Genomic DNA, 18,401 nt, shown 5'->3' on the forward strand with positions numbered 1-18,401 from the left:
CACTGCTTGGACTACACCATTCTTCTGCCTCCCTCTGCAAGCCAGCCATTAGGGCCACCTGGGGCTCTGACAGTAACTTAAAAAGGACCCAAGGCTCCAGCTACCACTGTTGCTGCAGTAGTGGTGGCCAGGAACCCTGGGCCCTTTTGAATCAAGGAGGCAACTGTCTCAGGGCCCAAAGACCCCCCACCCCCTGCTTCCTGGCCTGCTCTGCCCACACAAATGAGTAATTGCTTGCAAGGGTCTGGATTGGTCAGAGCTGTCGCCATGAGTCCAGTGTGACTGCTCATGGTAATAAGTGCTGTGACTGGCAATGGACACAGTTATTTCTGTCACTATACCACCAGCCCCCGAAGTTAAAGGATAGAACACAGGATTAGGACGGGGAGGCTATTCCAGGCTTGGGAGTTTCATTATTAAACATGTTGATCCTTTAGCCTAGTAACTTCCTGTTCAAGCCATAAATTCTATTCACCTGCTCTTGGTTGAAAAGACAATCAATCAGTGCCCATTCTAGTCAATCCGATACCTATTTTTTCTTATGGGGAAGTGCAGGAGCTGCTAAACTTCTGGTCCTGCAGAGTGAGGATTTTGTTATATTAAAAAATAAGGGGGCGGGGAGAAAAAGCATCTCACAGCCCATTCGAGAGAGTGCCGTGGGTGGATGTACACAGAACTTGGGGTTTAGCGTAGTTTTCTTAGGGTCTGACACAGCAGAGCTGTGTGGCTTACTGAATGCATGCAGCACTTTCTGAGAAACACTGCTGAAGAAAAGAGCACTTCCTCCTGTGACATTGCCAGCCTCTGGAAAACACCCTGCAAAGATTCCAGGATCCGGAAAAGGAGCGAGAGCTAGCATTCAGACACTGGGGAGGACAACTGAAGTCACATTAAAAACACAAAAACAAAAAAACAACAACAGACCACCAGCAAGAGAAGACTGAACTTTTTTTTCCCCACTTCATTTGCTTTATTAAATCAGCCTGCATTCACATTCCACTATGCAGGCATGTTTCTTCTGTTCTCTCCAGTACCAAGCAGTAACAAGCCAGAGAGAACCCAAAAGGCTGTCCCAGCACTGCACACACCAAGACGAAGATCATCCATATCTTTAGAAGCCATGTGACATACCATAGTTCTGAAAGGTTACCATGTGCCTTTCCCTTTGCCAATATGGAAAAGAGGCTCAGGTAACATCGCACTCCATGGAGTTCACTCAACACTTGTCACCATCTTGTATGAAATGACCTTTCCCACCCCTCAAGTCCTTATGTCACCGAGATACTTCACTATGGCTCTGACATCTGCATGTTCTCCATAGGCTTGCTCTTGATTACCGTTTCCAGGTACTTCAATCGAATGGGAGGGAGCTGCTTGTAAAGGTCAAAGCCCATTGGGCTCTCTGTGTTGGGCAGTTTGTAGTAGAGAAGGTGCTTTTTTAATACCTGAAGAAAGGAAAAGCCATTAAGTCTGGTGGGAAAAAGTCAGAAGCTAAAATGCTCCCCACTCATCGCAGCTGGAAGCCCAGGCATTATTACTGTCCCATGTGCAGCAGAAGAGGAAAATCTGTGTGAGGACCAGCTCTCTCAGAGGAAGATTCACTTCCTTCCTTTTTACCTGAGGTCAACATGCCCTCCCCACCTCCCTGCTTTTGTCAACACAGAGAGGGGCAGGGAGTCTGACAGGTGACGGAAGCCCACGTTAGACAAGGGGGTTCCACCAGAGTATTCATCAGTATATGTTTATCATTTCTGTAATTTAAAAAAAGCATGGTGCTTTACAACAAGTGGAGATAAGAAGGAAGAGGTTTTGTCTCTTTGAAGAGATAACTTCTGGAGTGGGGGAAGAGAACATGTGACCTCATTTCATACGGTTAGCAGTTTGCCAGCTTCCCTTCATGCATCCTCCCACCTAGAAGGTGCCCAAAGTAGAGCAGGCTATGAAAACCCACGCTGCCCCCATTTGTGGCTGAGCTGAAAATGGAACCTCTCCTCAGATCTCAAGTTACCCAGATATAATGGTGCTCACACTAGCCCCATGGAACGAGAGAACAGGAAACCCATCTCCCTCCCTTCAGGCATCTATGCCCCTCATTCATTTGTATAGAGGACAGGACATTGCTGCTGGGGCTCAGGTTTTTAGATGTTTCAAGCCAAAATACAGCAACTAAATTTGCTCCTGCTTATGGCAGCAATGATTTGTATTATCACAGGTGGATAAATGGGGAGTCCTACAGCCAGAGTCGAATCGATGATGGTTCAACATCAATAGAAATCCACTCCCAGTATAACAGCTGGGTGCCGAGGAGCCTACCTCATCCACCAGCAGCCAGGTCTTCCACAGCATGCTTTTCCGAGCAGTATCAGCCTCCTGGGAGCAAACCAAAGACGCTCAGCTCAGTGCAGCACAAAGCCTGATGTGTTCATATTTTTACTTCATATTGTGGTGCACTCCTGAGAGAGTTCTGCTATCATTACGCTACATCATACAACAATTTGCTCCAGAGCAGAATAACCAAATATGCAGTTGCTGAACCCTCTCACCCCTTCTTCCTCAAGTGCAGAGGATTTGGGAGGTCATTAGGGTCACTCTCAAATTGCCACAGCTGAAATTCTACCCTTGCCTCTTGGCATTTCAACTTTTTCAGGCCCACTGCATAGTAGAACGGAGAAGAGCAAACACGTGCTTAGAGCCAGGGACCAGGAGCACGGACAGCAAAACTGCTAGCCTTGCAGCTAGCCCCAAGGTTATCTATGACGACATACCTGTGTTGTGCTGTCCTGGGAAAAAATGAAGCTATTCACATGAGCCACAGCCACTACATACAGAACAGGGCACCAGATATGACGCAGTGCACCAGTGACAAGCGATCGGAAATACTGTCGCAAGAGGTTCAGGTTCTCCTCAGGAGGCGAGGTGTACCGCTCCAGGGGCACAGGAACCTGCAACGAAGCCAAACACACACTATCACCCTCTTCCAAGTGCTTGTGCCAGTGACTGACAGGACAAGCTCCTCTGACAAGTGTCCTCCAGAAAGGGCTATTGTGGTCATCTAGTCAGGCCTTGTGCATAATAGAAGCCACAGATAGTCCCCAAAATAATTCTTATAGCAGACTTCCTTTTTCTTTAGAGAAACATCCAATCTTGATGTAAAAATTGCCAGGGACAGAGAATCCAGCACAATTCCAATTGTTTCAATAACGGTTGAAGCTCTCTAGCCTGCCACTCTCTCATCTAGCAACATCCATAATCTAGCTTGATTTTATATGATTTTAGTTAGCTGGATGACCAGTTATGTGTGTGGCCAAGATTCCCGTGGTCCCATAAAGTCTGCTGACAGCCACCAGCCCTGGCTCTCAGTGTTCTGTGCTGTTATTTACCCTAAACGTCTTCTGAGAGCCCAGTAAGCAGTGGAAGTGTTGGTAATGTTGCTACGCATTGATCTCCTGTGGCCTGGCAAATTCTCTCATTTCACACTGGTCAGGTCCTAAGGCTGCCAGACTAGAGAGGTTCAACCTGTAGTTAATCACCTTCATTGTGAAAATTATACATTTTATATCAGGTCTGAATTCGCCCGGCTTCAGGTTCCAGCTTTTGAAGCATGTCACATCCTTGCTTGCTAGACTGGAGAACATTCAGTTGGATACAGAATTCTGATTGTCTTTATGCTAGCAGTTAGTGATTGAAACAGTGAGAAGATGGCTGATGAGGCACACTCAAGTTATGAAGCAGTCACTCTAACAGCATTGCAGTCTGCTAGTGTGACAGTGAGATTAATATATTGATATATACATGTGGCAGAGTCTATGCTGCTGCTGGAAGCTCCCTCTTTCAAAACCCAACTATCCACCTTACCAAAAAAAGAAAAAAAAAGGCATTAAAACACAGCTTTTTAAAACTGTCTTCCCAGAGTCTTCAAAACCACAGTTCTCAGCTAATTTTCCTCACATATGCAGTATGAGGAGGACCTTCTCTGTTAAAAATCAATTCCTATTACTTTTCAACTCAGGTAAAGGCAGCAGTCCTCACTGACGAAACAGGTCAGTGCCAAGTTTCAAACTTCAGTCTTTGTTGTAGCAACTGTATCACTGGAATTTTTCCCCTCATTTAAAGTATTTTTCCAGCTCTCTTTTATAATTTAAAAACAGCTGGAGAGATTTTATTTAATAACTTTCCAAAACAAAATTTTTTTTCGAGCAGTGACAAAGCAGGGCAAAAAATACTCTAAAAATTCAGCAGTCCATAAGTGTCTGTGCATGTGAAAATGAGGGATCCTGATTGAAATTCTTCTGTAACTATTGCTAGGCTTCTGTATTCCTTAGTCTTCTGACGGGCAAATCCAAATGATATCATAGTGCTGTTCTGCAGAATAAAGCCTCCATTTAAACAAAGATGACAACTTAAATGCCAACGTGCAGAATTTCCATAACTTCAGCAATGAAGCGCCATGAAATCCAATAACCACCCCCCACCTCTCCTAACCTGACGTTAGGTTGAGTTGGTCACGATTACCAAGGACCTTGACTACAGCAGAAACCAGTGGCAACTCCTACAACAGCCCTGAACTGAAGGAGTATCACTTTCAGGTCATGTGACATTTCATGTTCCACATATTAGATTTCTTCAACAGGAATACAGAACTTGCCAGCTAAGGAAAGAGACAGCTAGGGCACCCAAGGCAGAAAGACAAGAATCATAATGGCGACAATACCCCCTTTAGGGGAATAGAAGGACTGTCAAGCAGTGTGCCAAGAGGTTACCTGTTTGAGTGACACTCCCAGGGCTCTCAAGGTGCTCATGTGCTCCCCAAAAACTGCCAGCCGCAGCTGAATGCTGAACCGCCTCTGCAAAGGCAGGAGAACAAAGGCTCCAAAGAGGGGGTCACCAAAGGAGACGCCTTCAAACTGCTCCAGGAGACTTATATAGAGGTCATGGAATGAGGCCAAGCCAGGGAGAGGTGCATCCAATTCCAGGGAGTCCAGGACTTTGGGCTGGCAATAGAGAGCGAGAAGGGCAGCTGTGTAGCAATGGACAGGTCCTTCCAAGAACAGGTCACCACCTGTGAGGAACACACACATAAGCCGTGCCAGCTTGGCAGCTGCTGAGATGTTCTGAAGCACACGGGCACGCCAGGTTTCCAGGAGCAGGACCCACTGCAGGTTCCGGGTCACAATGTTCACAAGATCAGGTGGAAGAGAGTTCAGTACAGATCCTTGTGTCTCCGCACCGGTCACTTTGTTGTAGAGGCTGATGAGAGGAAAGAAGGGCCAGTCCGACGGGAGGATGGGCCCTTTGACTTCTGGAAGCAGCATGGATTGGACGAGGTAAGTTCGACCTTGGTAGGCTACCTGGGAACGAGCGAGAGCAGGCTCCAAGTGTGCAAACTGAGAGAGGTAACAGGCACGGATAAGAGGGAGATGCTGGTATGATTCTGCCAGCAATGCACCACGGCGGAGTTTGGGGAAACCAGCTGCTGCTGAGCCAAGCTGTGCCAGCTTTGCGCTTGGGCCCAGATGTAGGATATCAGAGAAATCTGTCGCTTCTGGCCCTCCAGCTTTCCCTTCTCTGTAAAATAAGGCCAACAAACCAAACACTGATACTGAACCCTGGTTGTACTCACACAGAATTAGACTGCATGCTCTACATTTCCCTTCCAAGGTGAGGAGCAATGGAGTACCAAGCCTCACTGAACTCATCTTTGGCTTCCAGCTAGCATGACACAACACTGCTAGCATCCCAGATACCATTGGCGGGTCAGAGCTGTGAGGAAGAGCACATGTTCTGTGCTGGCATAGTCCATTGCCAGAAAGAAACCCACACACCAGGAGAGCTCTTGTTACTCAGAGTTCTCGCTTCTCTTACGGGAAGCAATGATGCTTGGAAACTCACAGAGCCAGATGAAGTGCCAGCAGGTATTTATCTGAGAGGCAGCCGTGTTAGTCCGTATCTTCGAGAACAACAAGAAGTCCTGGGGCACCTCATAGACTAACAGATATTTTGGAGCATAAGCTTTCATGGGCAAAGACCCACCTCATCATATGCATCTGATGAAGCGAGTCTTTGCCCATGAAAGCTTATGCTCCAAAAGTCTATAAGGTGCCACAGGACTTCTTGTTGTTCAGGTATTTATCTGTCTCAGTAGATAACACCATAGGGTGCTGTTTAGGGCATCAAAGTGAGAACACAGAGACTCCAGGAGCCCCATTTGCATTGCCAGGGCAATACTCACTCTGCTGGTTTTGCAACTGGCTTTGATAGGGGACAGAGAGAGACATGTGTTCTAGTGGTTAAACTGCAGGACTGAGAAATCAAGCCTCACCCAAGCTCCAGTCTCAGCTCAGTCACTGATTCCAACTACACCTAACTTAACCATTACATGGAGACAATAGGAAGGGCTGTTGGAGGATTGAACAGTGCTTGTAAAACACTCTGAACAAAAAAAGAACATGAGAAACATGAAATATTTTTGTGGTGGGTACATCCAGCCACTTCCAGGGATCTGCCATTGTTCCATGGCAAGCTACAATGAGACATTCAGAGATAATACAAGGCCCAATTGTCTCCATTATTAGATAGTGAAAGCTTCACATCTGTGATGATCAGTCTAGTAGTTTGAGGTAAAAGTTTCTGTGGTTAACTCTTAAACTTCAGCTTTAGCATACTGAAACTAATTGTGCGGGTAGCTAGATGGTAAGGGTGAAAAGGAGATTGAGAAAGGTGTTCCAAGGGGGATAGGGAACAACAAGAAATCTTGTGGCACCTTATACACTAACAGATATTTTGCAGAATAAGATTTTGTGGGGCAAAGACCTGCTTCATCAGATGCATGAGTTGGGGGGGGGGGGTTCAGAGGGGTATTTAAAGAGTGGGGTCCCAGAAAAAGGGAGGGCCAGAGCTGACAAGGTCTATTCAGCAAGGTGGAAATGGCCCATTATCAATAATAGATATCAAAAGAGGAAAAAACAAGTCAAATCAGACAGGGGGATATATGCCATTGTCAGTCTAATGGGGATATCTTAACACCCAGGGTAGAGAAGCTGCCTTTGTAAGCTGCAAGCCACTCCCAGTCTCTGTTTAATCCTTTATTAATGGAGTCAAATTTGCAAATAAATCGCAGCTCAGAGATTTCTCTCTCCATTTGATTTCTGAAATTTCTTTGTTTCAGGAATTTGTGTCCAGTAGTGTCCACCCTCCCCCACGCATGCATCTGATGAACTGGGTCTTTGCCCACGAAAGCTTATGCTCCAAAATATCGGTTAGTCTATAAGGTGCCACAAGACGACTTCTTGTTCTTGAAGCTACAAACTAACATGGCTACCTCTCTGATACTTGTCACCATTGAAGGGGGATAGAGAACTGATGTGGACTAGGTTTCCATCTGCTTCATAGATCTTACCTAACCTTGACTCAGTGCCTCGGTGCTGTCACAAAGGTGAGACAACTAAATGGGGATGGAAGGATACCTGTCTCTAAAAGGAGGGGAAAACAAACTATCACGTCTCTCTCATTATCAGTGTGCTGGAGAGAAACCCGAAGCTCATGCTTCCCGTTTTCACCAATAGGTCATGGTGCAGAGGAATGCACTATGAGGTTTGTCTTCACTCAGGCCAAACATGTCTGCACTGCAATTACAACCCATGGCTGGTCCCTGCCAGGCAACTCTGGCTCATGGGACTCAGACTAAGGGGCTATTTAACTTCTGGGTAGATGTTTAAACTTGGACTGTAGCCTAAGCTCCAGGACCATCCCTCCTAGAGGTTGTTTGCCAGCTTGAGCCTGAATGTGTACACTTCAATTCAACAGACCCTCAGCTGGAGTGAGAGGCACAGGTTTTTAACTGCAGTATAGTTCTACCCATAAAATCTGACACACATTCTAATGTAAAAATCCACGTTCCCCTTCTTTTTCCAAGAGATTTCCCACCTCCCAAATTACAGGCAAGGAACCAGGTTTTTAAGGAAAAAAATACAAAGCTTACGGAATGAATTCTGGATTAAAGGCAACACCCAAAAGGAGCTCATGAGCAAGATGCTCACTTCCTGGCAACAGACGGCTTAACAGCGCCATGGCAACACAGTGGTGGAGTGAAGCATGCTGGGTGTAATCTGGACATGTGCCTGCCTGCACAGGAAAAAAAAACCAACATATGAAAGAACATTGCAGCATGTCTCAAAGAGGCAATAACAATGAGTTTGAGGAGCAGTTAGCTGGCCTGGGGAAAGCAGTGGATGACAGAGCTATTAGAAGTTGAATCAGAGCAAAGGAACAGCCAGTTTTCATATGGAGATACAGTAAAATTCCTTTAATCCAGCCTCTGATGGTCTGGAAACCCTGATGGTCCAGCATCTAGCAAAAAGTCCCATTTAAAGAGATAATCCAGCAAAAATTGATGGTTCAGCATACAGTAATCCCTCACTTTATGCAGCTTCATGTTGAGCGAAACTTGCTTTAACGCAAGTTTCACACAATGTGAAGCTGCTGGGCTCTAGGCAGGGTAAGAGCCCCTTCCCCCGTCTTCCCAGACTGGCGCTAGGCACCACTCTGGGAAGGCAGGGGAAGGCTTTTAGCCCGCCTAGCTGCCTATCCTTGTGGGCAGCCAGAAGGGCTAAAGCCCGCTTCCCTGCTTCCTAGAGCAGCGCTGCTTGACGACCACGCCAGTTCACCCTCATTAAACCCCCTACCGGCTCAACCCCCGCAAAATCCCCTGCCCCCGTGGCCCCAGCTCACCTCCCCACATGCCCCAGCTCACTTTCCCCAGCAGGGGGCTCCAGTGCACGCCTGGGGGGGAGCTCCAACCCCTATGCAGCTGACTCAGTATGTGCAGGGCTCCGAACACCACCCACTCTGTGCATGGGGTTCCAAACGCAAGTAAGTCAGGTGTGGGTCCATGGGAGGGGGTAAGGGTTTCAGCCTGGGGTGGTTAGGGTTGCAGGGGGGCCAACAGCAGCCACCACCGGTGCCCCGGGAAAGCAGCGGCCATGGGCACTCCTGCCCCCACTGGGCCTAAATATGGGACAATTCGTCCCCTTTAAAAGATAAGTAGGGACGCCAAATATGGGACCATCCCACCCGATATGGGACAGTTGGTCACCCTACGAAGCGGGAGGAGCACAGGGTGGTAACATCCAATAGTCCAAAAAATTTGGTAATCTGCCCCCGTCCAGTCCTGGACACGCGGATTAAAGGAATTTTACTGTAGCTTTCCTTTTTGTCCTAGACTTTTAGGTATTGTTGCTGTACATTATTAAAAACAACTGCTGCAGCTCTCTTTTAACAGTGACTGCAAAGTGATTTGGGATCTAAGGCTCTGGAAAAGTAATTGTAAAATAATGATAGCTTTGGATCGGTGAGTTGAGCAGTCAGAGTTAAGACAGAGACCAGCTGATTCAAGAAAGAGTTGCTTGGCTGGTATGTTAACTGGTAGGAAAGGCATGGGTGAGACTAGCTGTCAGGGTAAGAACGATTAAGGTGCTGGGGTTACCATTTTCTGAGCCAACGCTAGCACAAAGTACTGCAGGTGGTATTCATGCCGCAGGATCCAGGCAGATGAAGGGGTTATGGAGGGAGGGCTGGTGGGCCAGCTGTGGAGCAGGTAGTCCTTCAGACCTTTGAAGTCTAGCACAGAGGTGTACTGTTGAATCAGAAATGGAGGCAAATACCATTAACACCACCCTACTCAGAGAGAATCCTGTCTAGTAATCATCACCTTACCCTCCCCAGCACAAACAATAGTAGCTGTAGGCAACTCCAGACAAGGGTATTCATATAACCTGAAGAACCCTTCTTCCTTGCCACTGCAATGAGAGGCTCTTCCTCAATGACTCCCACTCTTTTGACTGCTTTACCCTTGAATACATACAGCCAGGCCTCCTTATGTGATCATCAGAATCATCTGTACCAGATCCCAAAGTGCTTCAAAAAGGGCACATGGGGAAAAACAGCCCAGTGGTTTATGTGGCTTCTGTTTTTAACATGAGGAAGATGCAATTGCACAGATCCAAGTAAAGCCACTTCAGCAATAGACCAGACAACAGATAAAAATGAGTTTGGTTGGGGCCGGGGGGCAGCTGGGACTCTGTCATCACTGGCTTATATACGTTTGAATGTACTTACTGCCACTATCTTTTCATTCACAGAAATCAGAGTTAGACTATGCGACTGGTCAGTTCATCCCCAGGGAGCTAATACAGAGTAAATCTCAATACTGTATCCTCCAGTGCTTTAAATTACTTTTAGGTGTCTCTGGTCCTAGACTTCTGCTTCTCCCAAGAGATTACTCTACAAGGTAATGGCTTTCTTTGCTGGAAGGTTTACCTGATACCCAGCCCAAGTCCCTCATTTAATTTCTTCCTTTTACTTCAACTACATCTGCTTTGACAGCCCTAAATAATCAATCATTCTCTATCCTTACGCCACCGTATTTCGATCTTTCAAATATTCAGGTATATCCTTCACCTTCAGCATCACTTAGCTGAACTATAAATACCTGTGTGTCTTAATCTTTTCCTACAGATTAACCCTTTGAGACCTTGTGGTCTTTCTCTGAATTATATCTCGCATCTCAAAGATTTTCAGGTACTGAGCATCCCAGGACTAAATGGATGATTCGAGTTGTTATTTCGCTGGAGCTGAATAGATGACAGACTCTTAGGCTGGACCAAAAATGTAGTTAGTGGAAAACAAAAACACACTATTGCTCAGTAGAAATGATCCTACTTTATTACCCTTGAATTGCATGTGCAGTTTATATCCCTTTGCTGGGTTATCATGCAGCATTGCAGCCAGAAGCCAAACACTCACCTTGCTAACCAGCCCTTTGTGGATATGGGTGATGTTGTTGGTAAGGAAGAGGAGGGCAGTAAGGAAGGGGAAGGGTGACTTGGAGCCAGCTAAACTCATCAGGGGTTTCCCTCCAGTGCAACTCAATGACACGATGCTGGGGACTCGCTCTGGTGTTGGGGAACAGGACAGGGGATTGCACAGAGCAGAGCACGGCCTGCGTGAAGAGAGAAATGGAGATCAGGTCATTGGCACTCATTTCACTGGTTTATTTGGTAGTGAGTTGCAGGCATGGGATTCTATCTCAGAAACACCCAGACAATAAATTGTAGTCTAAGAGAGTATCCCAGGAACTGCGAGTGCATACAACTCCTTGCATTATAGAGCCCTACTTGGAGCTGTATGTAACATACTGGTTGTGAGGAATTCCAATCGTTTGATGACTTGTTCACAGAGCCCAGGAACACACAGCACAAGCCCCCGCTCTCGTGTGTTGTGCATTCAGAACTACTAAAGCCCAAACAGACTAACATTATTCCACACAGGTAAGTGCAACCCATATTGCCAAAGCAAATCCTGTTTGCAAAGACTGAGGAAGTCAGCCCCTGCCTAGAACACAGGAATCTGAAAATATGCTGGTTTTTTCAGAGTTCCTCCTTACATTTGTCTGATGTGTGGGAGGTGTGGTGCTTCAGTATTCTCTTGTCCCTTTACAAGAAATCTTCCTGTGCAGAATTTTGCTTAAAGGGGGCTGTTTACACGTTTACTGGTGCACTCACAACACAGAGCTACTAAGCTCTGCACTTTCAGCAAAGAAAGAATGGAGTAATGCTCTTAAAACAGCATTTTTCATGTATGGAGGGGGGCACCAGACAGTATTTTTATAAGAAATTTTCTGTTCTAGAACTGCTTTTCTCACTGCACTGCTGTGACAACAGGTCAGGAATGGGACTGCAGCCAACTTGTCCAGCTGCAGCAGCAGTCTGGCTTGGAAGGGTTTTACCTTAGTAGATCCCACATGCTGTGCATGGCAGGTTGGCTAAGGAGGGGCAGCAGCACCTCAGATGTCAAACACTCCACTTCCTCCAGGCAGTCAACTGGATTTATTGACGGCTGCAGAAATCATTGAAAACAGGCAATTCAATTCAAAGACATTCAAATGAAATGAACAAACTACTTTTGGGGAAGAGGCAGACAGATTTACCTTCTTCCCCTTTTTGTTTAAAAGAAACCTTTGCTCTACACACATATTTTGCTTAGTGAGAATACCATGGGTTACAGTAAGTCGCTACAGGTGGATAAGCTGCCTACTATGCTAATGCATTAAACACACTGATACAAAACTACGTTGCCTGTTTCAGGACTGCCATTTCAACACAAGACCTAATGCAATTGCCTTGTTTTTTTAAAGATGGGTAGCTCTAGTGCAATGTTATCAAGGACTTCAAGAGTGTGTCTACACAGCAAAGTGACTTCGGAATAATGGCCGCTATTCCAAAACAACTTTGCAAGTGTCTACACAACACAACCGCTACTTTGAAATAATTTTGAAACAACAGATGCCTTATTTCAAATTTGGTAATCCTCATTGTATGAAGAATAGTGCCTAGGGGCTGTTTAGACAGGGAATAGGGGTTGTTTTGAAATAAGCTATAGTGCATCCAAGGGCCCTAATCCAAAATAGACTCCTTTTGTCTGGACGCTCTATTCTGAAACAGCTGAGCACTAGTTCAATATGCCTTGTGTGTGTAGATGCACTATTTCGAAATAAGCTATTCTGGAAGAGATTTTTCCAGAATAGCCTATTTCAAAATAATGCTGCTGTGTAGACATAGCTCAACAGCATCTGCAGCACACAAGATCATTTTGGCCTTGGAGGTTGAATAGTTCCCGGTACTTTGGTCAGAAGGGGAGGTGTTGGTCACACGCACGCACGCATCCCACCAAGACAAGAAATGTCTGAGGAATATGGAGAGGTGCCCTTGCTGGGACCACATGGGGGAAAATAAAGGTGCAGTTGCTGTGAACTGTGAAAATTACAGAAACAAATTTTTGTACCAACCAGTTCCAGTGTTTTGCAAATATTTTTTTATCTCGTCTAACCACAAAACATTACTGGGGGTAAATCATCTTTGTACAGGCAGTATCCTATACACAGTTTTCTTTTTAGATTTTTAATGGCAAAAACATTCTAGAATTAGAATTCAAGACTATACAAAAAATAAAATAAAAAAAGATTTCAAAATATCCCAGGAGGGCTGGATAGGATAAACATCTGGCAATGAGTGTTGGAACCATCAATGCCACTAGTTCCAATCCAGCCCCAAGTTCGTAGCAACTGAACATCACATGCATCTTCTGATCGTTTGGTGACCTGTCTGAAGTGAGCTGGTGGTCTTCCTCCAATTCCTAGAGGACAAGATTCCATGCCACATGATCAGGCAACTTAGTGCACGTGTTTTGTGGACTCTCAGAGGAGGGAATCAAAGACTGAATAGCCAGATACCAAATTCTCTCATACCCCTAAGAGAGATTTCTTCCAGGGCAGGGTTGAGCTTTTCTGGTGTATAAATGTAAGATGTCAGGCTGATGTCATTAGAGGCCTGACAGATTTCAGAAAACTCCTTAGTCATACAACATGACAGTTATTGGGTCCCTCTCCTTCTGTACTTCAAATGCCCATTGGGTAGAAAATACGCTCATCTTCATTGTTCCTGTACTGCAAATGCTCATGAGATGACAGTTACAGGTGAAAAGAAGGCTGTGGGCAATGCTGAATGTGAAGGACATTGGCAGTTCAGCCAATGGTTAACTGCAGTTTAAAGGCTGTCCAGCCCGGATATAAGGACTGGAGATCAGCGCATGGTCATCCACACTTTCAGTTAGACCTCCTTATAACCTGTTCTCATTTCAAGCCTTTCTTCGAATTCAGGAGTAACGGAAAAAAAACACAAGTGCGTGACAAGGGAGGATGTGCTGGCTCTTTAGCAGGCCTTACCTGTCGGCTGCAAAGGCCATAGTAAACCCCCAGGTAGATGATGGATGCTGTTGTGAGAGGCTGGAGAGCCTGCCAGGTTTCCATCTGAGATATCTCTTGGATGGACTGCCTCAGATTGGTCTCCAAGAAGGGTCTCAGGCCTGACACCTGACTCCAGTTGACTGGTGGGGGAGGAATCTGCTCTCCCTCTCCTGGGCCACTGCTGCAACATAACAGAGGGATGACAGGACAAAAAGGAATTTCTAAGCAAAAATCTTATCCTTGAAACCTCAAAGATAAAAACTGATTTTACACTTAGGTGTAGTCCAGCTAATTCAGAACCTACACAGATGCGTTAAGATTCTCACCCCATACTTTTACCTCTACCTGCATTCCCTTCTATTTATCTACCTTCACTTTACCTGCCACGCTGACTCAATCACCCAATTTGGGTAGATCACTCTGAAGCTCCTTGCTCTCCTCCAACCCACTAATTATGCACCTTTAGGAAAATCTGCTGCTTTGCTATTTACTCCTTCTCTACAGCAGTAATAAATATTAAGACACTGGATGCAATATAGATTCTCTGGGGGAACCTACTATTCATTTTTCCCCCCCACTATGACACTCATTCACCCTGAGGAACCTGGAGATGCTCCTATAGTAAGCTGCTTTACATCCATGGAATGTGCAAACAGGAATACACGTCACTGTCAAGTTAAAACTCATGAAGTTGTTGCTCTTGTTTCTGTCACTCAGACTCTGAAAGGTGCAGGAGTTTCTAAAATCTAATTTGCTTTCCATTGCTCAGGTTGGACTACAAAATAAGGCAGCTCAGTTTCACTTTGTCTCTGCTCAAACGCTTGGGTCTCACCTACACTCATGCAAGCTGTTGAAGTTGACTCCCCAGTTCTCACAGGGAACAATCAAAGGGAAACCAAAAGAGGCCTAAAAACTTGCTTTTTGTTAAAATAAGAACACCATGGAATAGGTTTCAGAACAAAAAAGCAGTCCAGGAACACTTTAAAGACTAACAAAATAATTTATTAGGTGATGAGCTTTCGTGGGACAGACCCCCTTCTTCAGATCATAGCCATACCAGTCTGAAGAAGTGGGTCTGTCCCACGAAAGCTCACCACCTAATAAATTATTTTATTAGTCTTTAAAGTGCTACTGGACTGCTTTTTTGTTTTGATAGTCTATAGACTAACACGACTCTCTCTCTGTTACTATGGAATAGGTTTGTTTGAGTAAGATGTTTTGGTGAGACAAATGCTGCTGTACTAAAAGTGCCCATTTCCCCATACCACGCCTCAGGTGTTACTCTAGAAACTACAGCTGATCAGCACCACTTCTGACCTTCAGAATGCATGAGAAGCAGCACTCTCACTTGTGATGGGAGGACAATAACCGCTGGGAGAAACTAGTATTCCTGGGAAGCTGCTTCAGTGATTTCAGCTGATTCAGTGCTATTTAAATTTGGTTGATGACAAATTTCATTATACAAAAGCACCAGATAAAGAGGGTGGCTCAACTGTCTCTAATTTCCATGTATCTCCCCATTGCTAGTCATTGTCTTGCTCTTTCCTTAAGTCATACCCAATGCACTAGATAACCTACTTCAGCTACTCTCAGAAAAGCATGTCCATCTGCAGAATTTCTACAAAAATCCAGGGGCTTCCTTGGGACTGGATCCTGCTTTCTTCTGTGTATTACCCACTGCTGATACCTCTGGAAAGTCTGACTGTTGAGGACACTGTCACATAATTTTGGTTCCAAACGCGATCTAGCTAAAGTGAAGGTTAAAGAAAATGGGAGGGAAGGCCACTCTGCATCCCTGTTTCCCCAAGGTACTGCAGACAAGAAACAGAATTCAAAAACCTTTAAAAATCACAGCTGATGAAAAGCAACGGGCCTACCTGCTGAGCTGGGCCTGCAGCTCTGCTGTGTAGCCGGCAGTCTGAGTCACATGAGTCAGCAGCGTGACCACAGCTGTAGCTCGTTGGATGTCGAGTGGAAATGTAGGCTCTTCCTGGCATTCACTGAGCAAATGGGGCAGGGACTGGAGGATCTTCACCAGCACTGGGTAGAGATCCCTGTAGTTGGTGATGATGGTGGGTTGGGGAGGAGGAGGGGGAAAAAAAAAAAACAAAAACCAGGAGAATGTCATTCCAAACTCATCAGAATGGGAATGTTCCATTAGTGCAAAGCTCTTCCTGTTAGACTGGGCAGCGTCCTTACTTGGCAAAGTATTTATATCACATTCACTGCTCTAACACCCCCATCACCTGCTGTGAGTAACATACATACAGACCTGCAGCTTTAAGGAATCCTCTTCGCTTTCTCTCCTCTTTCCTTCTTCGGCATTAAGACTTAAAAAAGCATGATGCTAAACTTCCTCACCTTATTCAGTGGGTCTGGTGTATTGGAGGATGGATCTTTTGGAAGCATTATTATGAAGCAACAAGTCCCCCACCTGGGACAGAAGACAGTGAAATTCCCCAACATTCTGAAGTTTTCTGAAAGGGAGCTCCACAGATAAGCCCTGCCACTGAAAAAGCTCTGTCCACCACTCCTATGAACCACACTCCCCTGCAGAATAAGTCTATGGCTGCAGGACTGCGCAGTTATCAGAAGAAGGTTGTAAACGAAGAGGAAAAGTTGATCCCTGAAGTGGCCTGGACCCATCCCACTTGAACGTCAAGAACAAGGACGGAGAATATGCTGCTCTACTGGATGGAAAGCTGCACAGAATGCAGTCCGCAGAGCACCAGGTTGCATTGGCCTGTGTTGTTTAGCAGGCATGTGCTGCTTTGTTACAGCTGGTGGGTTCATTCCTAGGTTTGTTGTAACAACTGTGCCCAGAGGTCACCAATACATGGGCCACCCATGTTACATGAAAGGTAAGAAGGCAGCAGTGAACTACTGGGAGAGTGGGGATTTCTTGTTCTGTGGAGGAGCTGCAGCACAATGCTGGTGCTACTACTCTTTTAAAAGAGGGAGGTCGGTGGAAATCGATGATTTTACACAGTGCTTTTGTCCTTTAAAAAAAACAAACAAACAAACCAAACAAAAGATGCCAGAACTGAAGTCCTGCCAGCAGCCTCAGCCTCTGGGTTCCTGGCGATGTGGGGAGGGGGGGCATGATACACAGCATGGGACAATGACCCCTCAGCCCCACGGCTGGGAGCCAGCTGGGGCATGGAGCCCTGGCCAGCAGCCTCAGCCATGGGAACCCCAGCCAGGTGAAAAAGCCCTGGTTTTACAGCATCCTGGGGAGGCTCCACAGACCTCCTGAAACTGACCACACTGCAACAGGCAGCTCATTCTCTTCATTACACAGACACCAAATCCCCATTTCTCCAGGTTTAGGTCATACCTGTAGAGTTCACAAGACTGACCGTAGCCAGCAGCCACTGCCCACAGCCGGAAAGCCTCAGTGCTCAGCCTTATGGATTCCTCTCTGCACAGAGGCAGGTCCTGGGGATCTTCGGCTATAAACCGACTCAATCGACTCTTTAGCTCACATTTATTAAGCTGAAAAAAAAAAAAAAACAGACAAAAATCTACAAGCGTCTCTACCATTAGCACCTCATGCATTGATACAGCTGCAGCCTCCATTCAGAGATTTGAAGGGATTGTCTATGGTGATCATCTAGTCTGACGTCCCCTATAACACAAGCCATCAAGCTTCCCCACAACAATCCTGAGAGTGACCTTTTAGTAAAACATCCAATCTTGATATAAAAGTTATTAGTGATGGAGAATCCACTCATAGAACCGTAACGAGGATGAGGCAAGCAGGGCACTTGTCCCAGGCTCAGCATAATTAGGGGCAGAGCTCTGGTAAGTCACAAGGCCCCAACCCCCTGGATTGTCTGTGCTGGCCCCTGGCCTGGCCTGGCCAGGCAACTTCCAGGAGCTAAGGAGTTAACTCCTTCTCCCATGCTGCAGGACTCTATCCCCTGCTCTGGGAGGAGGCAGGGGCTGGGTTACTCCAGACAGCCAGGGCTGGGCTTCTCAGTCTGCTCCCGCACTGCTGCCACTGCCATGTGTGTCAGGAGCCCGGACTGAGACGTGGCTGCTCCCCGAGGGGTTTGTGTGGACCGTGAGGGTGGAAGCGCCGTTTGCCAGCACTTGCCTGTTGTATCATGATGTCTTGCACAGCTAACTTCATCTGATTTTCTGGCTTGTTATCGGAAGTGAGGTCATCAGTTCAAAGGGCAGGGACAGTGTAAAGGAAGAATGCCCACATCTGAAGGCGGATCACTTGCCTAGTGTCCAGTCCCCTTCACCCTCTTTATGTGGTTTCATTAAGAAAATGACTCCAGGAGGAGTGTGAGAAAGCACCTGCTACCTCCATGGATGGGACAGCTGTAAGAGGGAACCTCTACAGAAGTGCTGCCAACGCTTTCCCACCACTCATCCATGCACACGCTCTTGGCCTCCCACGAGCCTTGTTTAACCTTCAGAGACAACTCATAACAGTCAATCAAGTTACGCATAACGTCTGCATTGGCAGCACACATCTGAGGGACAGAGATGGAGGGGCTGGAACTCACACTGTTAATATTAAAGTATTTGGAAACCAGCTGCTCTTCATCATTCCCGAAATGGATGCAAATCAGAACCCAGATCCAACTGT

At 46.1% G+C, this 18,401-nt stretch overlaps 1 protein-coding gene across 5 annotated transcripts in view; it reads right to left on the minus strand.

Annotated features, from left to right (window-relative positions):
- Nucleotides 1-958: 958 nt before the first annotated feature.
- RPAP1 (RNA polymerase II associated protein 1) overlaps nt 959-18,401 on the minus strand; it is a 49,267-nt gene continuing 31,824 nt past the window's right edge. For 3 of the 5 annotated variants that reach the window (XM_074997029.1, XM_074997031.1, XM_074997028.1), the window contains exons 15-25: nt 17,136-17,293; nt 15,676-15,852; nt 13,778-13,979; nt 11,783-11,892; nt 10,801-10,996; nt 9,482-9,631; nt 7,979-8,121; nt 4,761-5,565; nt 2,766-2,942; nt 2,314-2,370; nt 959-1,445 (exon numbers count right to left, since the gene is read on the minus strand). In XM_074997029.1, coding sequence (XP_074853130.1) covers nt 1,290-1,445; nt 2,314-2,370; nt 2,766-2,942; nt 4,761-5,565; nt 7,979-8,121; nt 9,482-9,631; nt 10,801-10,996; nt 11,783-11,892; nt 13,778-13,979; nt 15,676-15,852; nt 17,136-17,293 — 2,331 coding nt within the window. In that variant the 3' untranslated portion in view covers nt 959-1,289. Of the gene's footprint in view, nt 1,446-2,313; nt 2,371-2,765; nt 2,943-4,760; nt 5,566-7,978; nt 8,122-9,481; nt 9,632-10,800; nt 10,997-11,782; nt 11,893-13,777; nt 13,980-15,675; nt 15,853-17,135; nt 17,294-18,401 lie in introns of those variants that run through there. The other 2 variants (XM_074997030.1, XM_074997032.1) reach the window with 2 other exon arrangements.

Source organism: Carettochelys insculpta, chromosome 6, assembly GCF_033958435.1.
Source record: "Carettochelys insculpta isolate YL-2023 chromosome 6, ASM3395843v1, whole genome shotgun sequence".
Lineage (NCBI taxonomy): Eukaryota > Metazoa > Chordata > Testudines > Carettochelyidae > Carettochelys > Carettochelys insculpta.